The sequence below is a fragment of the Sinocyclocheilus rhinocerous genome, unplaced genomic scaffold (genome assembly GCF_001515625.1).
Source record: "Sinocyclocheilus rhinocerous isolate Xijiao unplaced genomic scaffold, SAMN03320098_v1.1 scaffold1074, whole genome shotgun sequence".
Taxonomy (NCBI): domain Eukaryota; kingdom Metazoa; phylum Chordata; class Actinopteri; order Cypriniformes; family Cyprinidae; genus Sinocyclocheilus; species Sinocyclocheilus rhinocerous.
This window is the reverse complement of record NW_015642525.1, coordinates 180800-184121: the sequence shown is the minus strand read 5'-3', so window position 1 is coordinate 184121 and position 3322 is coordinate 180800. Positions and strand designations below refer to the sequence as shown.

General features: G+C 32.1%; 1 protein-coding gene across 1 annotated transcript in view; it reads right to left on the bottom strand.

Annotated features, from left to right (window-relative positions):
- Window positions 1-3322, bottom strand: part of entpd5b (ectonucleoside triphosphate diphosphohydrolase 5b) — a 15924-nt gene that overhangs the window by 10973 nt on the left and 1629 nt on the right. The window contains exon 2 of the mRNA XM_016573028.1: window positions 2081-2322. Within this exon, the coding sequence (XP_016428514.1) occupies window positions 2081-2315 (235 nt within the window). The 5' untranslated portion in view covers window positions 2316-2322. The remainder of the gene's footprint in view (window positions 1-2080; window positions 2323-3322) is intronic.

Below are 3322 nucleotides of genomic sequence, written 5' to 3'. Positions count from 1 at the left end.
CAAGAAAAAAACATTGTCTTATATTCGGGACAATACGGTATATATATATATATATATACACATACATATACGGTATATATATACACGTACATTATATATATATATATATATATATATATACACATACGGTATATATACATATACATATAAATACATACATATATATACATACATACACACATATATATATATATGCAGTAGTCAACATTTGAAGTGGATCAAAAAAGGTTATTCAAAGACAAGAACAGGTATTGTTTTTGTTTTACAACTTTGATGAAAGTTTTTGATCCACTTCAAATGTTGACTGCTATATAATACGATAAATATCTTATTAAAGTCATTAGAATCAGATTATTTTGCATTACAGTAATGAAATTTAGAGAGAACATGTGGATGTAAAAATCTTAAAAACTTAATTTTATTTATAGGATAATAACTTGATATTTTTTCTTTGGATTATAATTAATGCAGTACTTTTTTTTTTTTTTATCTACATAAAAATGTTATCTACATAATCTACATCTACATAAATTGCAGTTTGACAAATACTACTAGTAGTATTAGTATATATTTATTTAATGCCATGTCAGCATCTTAGGCTATTTTCAATAAAACAAATACAATAAAAATATTTTTCAATTTAAAAACAAATAATTTTCACATTGAAGTCATTAGAATCAGATTATTTTTCATTACAGTAAACAGATTTAGAGAGAAATGTGCCTAATTATCACAAAAATATTTATGCTCCTAAAAAGGCTCTTTTTCATGTAAAATAATATTATATTTTTAATAGGATTGTAATTAGAGAAATATATTTTTGACTTAAATCAGCATAGATTTGCCATAAAATAAATACAGCAATGATGTATAAGTATTTTACAAATTAAATAAAAAATAATTCTCACATTAAAGTCATTTAAATCAGATTATTTTGCATTACAGTAACGACAGGGTTTCTGCAGACATGAACAAGTTAAATTTAAGACTTTTTAAGACCTTTTTAATACCACCTTATATGAAATTTAAGACCTAAACCTGTAATTGAAAAACACATTTTATTACATACATATATGTAATATTTAATGTGTATAAATTAAAAAGAAAACAAAATATCCATGCTGTAATAAATGATATTTATTACTATGATATGTCTCGCTCATTTGTTCTGAAGTCTCGAGACTAACAGAGTGAGCCTCAGCGCGAGCTTGTATTCTGTATTCTGCTAACTTACTGCGATTCTCTCTGATGACGCAGTAACTTACCGCGGGAAGAAAAACATCTTCGGTCTGTCCAATGATTGTAAAATCATTAGGTCCGTCAGACTGAAGATATTTTAGCGGTAATGACACCAAAAATAATTAAGACCCATCGAATCCGAATTTAAGACATTTTAAGACTTTTTAAGGACCCGCGGACACCCTGAACGAGATTTACAGAGAAAGTATGCTTGATTTTAACACTGCAAAAATATTTATTTTTATAAATATTTTATAAATATATTTTAGAAATAATTCCTAAACAGGCCTAATTTTATTTATGTTAAATTAACATATTAGTTTTCTTTTATTTTGATATATAATATTGTTATATTTTTAATTAGTAATATTTTGAATTAGTTTCATTTTTTAATTTTCCAATTTCATTTTAATTTTAGTAATTTTGTTGTGTTTTGTCACTTTTATTTTTTAAATAACTATATAGTTTTTTTTATTTCATTTGTATTTCAGCTTTAGTTTTAGTTATAGATATTTTAGTGCATTATATTAAAGAAAATAAGAAGAAATGTTCCCTTGTCAATTAGCTGAAATAAAATAAAATAAATGTTTTTAATATTTTATTTCAGTTAACAAAGATATTTGAATGGTTTTAATTACATACAATAACCCTGCAGTGTTTTAGTTAGTTACGAATACATCAGGTTTATTAAGTTACTACATGCAAAATTAATTCCATAACTACAAATCTGCCTTTTACTGTATGACTAGTTATATTTCAGTGGGTTCAGACCATGTGATGGGTTTCAATCCCTCAATGACCTGCTGTCTATGTAGTGAGGGACAGACAGCCATCATCTCACCCGGCTCTTTCTGGATGAAGGTGTAGACGTGGATGCGTGTGCCGGTGCTGCCCGCGTCAAATATGATGCTGTAGAAGATCCTGCTGGCGTTAGCCGGGCGACTGAGGGACGGCAGGGCGTTTCCAAACCTCTCGGAGAAATCCACAGCATTCAGACCGTTCCTCTGAGAGGAAGACGCCGCTGCGAGAAGTGTCCAGACAACCAGAAGATACCAAACACAGAGCGACGCAGACATCCTTAGACTGAAGACAGAGCAGAGCAGACGCTGTTTATATTACCACAGACACTCCCATCAACCAGCCATATCAGCAAAACATCATAATTAGCCCTCAAGCATCCTTCGGGACAAATTTGGGTAAAATTATTATCATTATTTTAAATAGTTTCCTTAATCTGAGCGGTACAAAACTTGGCTACTATTCCTAAGTTTGCCATTTGAACACACACACATACACACACACACACACACACACACACACAAACTGACTCGATTCTACAAAGTTAGGTGGTTGAAAAAACTCCTTAATTTGTCCTTCGTGGACAAAAGTGGGCACCCATTGGAAATGAATGGGAAATACTAAAATTGAGAGCATTTTTTTTTATTTGTCCAATAAAAATCAATAAATCCAACACAACGCAGATCATACATACACATAAATGAAGGGGTGAGCATATACAACACTGTCAATCTATACACACTCTCACGCGCACACACACTCAAACAAACACACACACACACTATACACACACACACACACACACTATGCACACTATACACACTCTCACACACAAACAAAAACACACACACACAAACACACACACACTTACACTATACACACTCTCACGCGCGCACATACACTATACACACTCTCACACACACACTTTACACAATCTCACACGCACACACACACTTACACAAACACACACACTTACTACATACACACTCTCACACACACACTATACACACTCTCACACGCACACACACACTTACACAAACACACACTTACTATACACACTCTCACACACACACTATACACACTCTCACACGCACGCACACACACACACTTACACAAACACACACACTTACACTATACACACTCTCACACACACACTTTACACAATCTCACACGCACACACACACTTACACAAACACACACTTACACTATACACACTCTCACACACACACTATACACACTCTCACACACACACACACTTACACTATACACACTCTCACACACACGC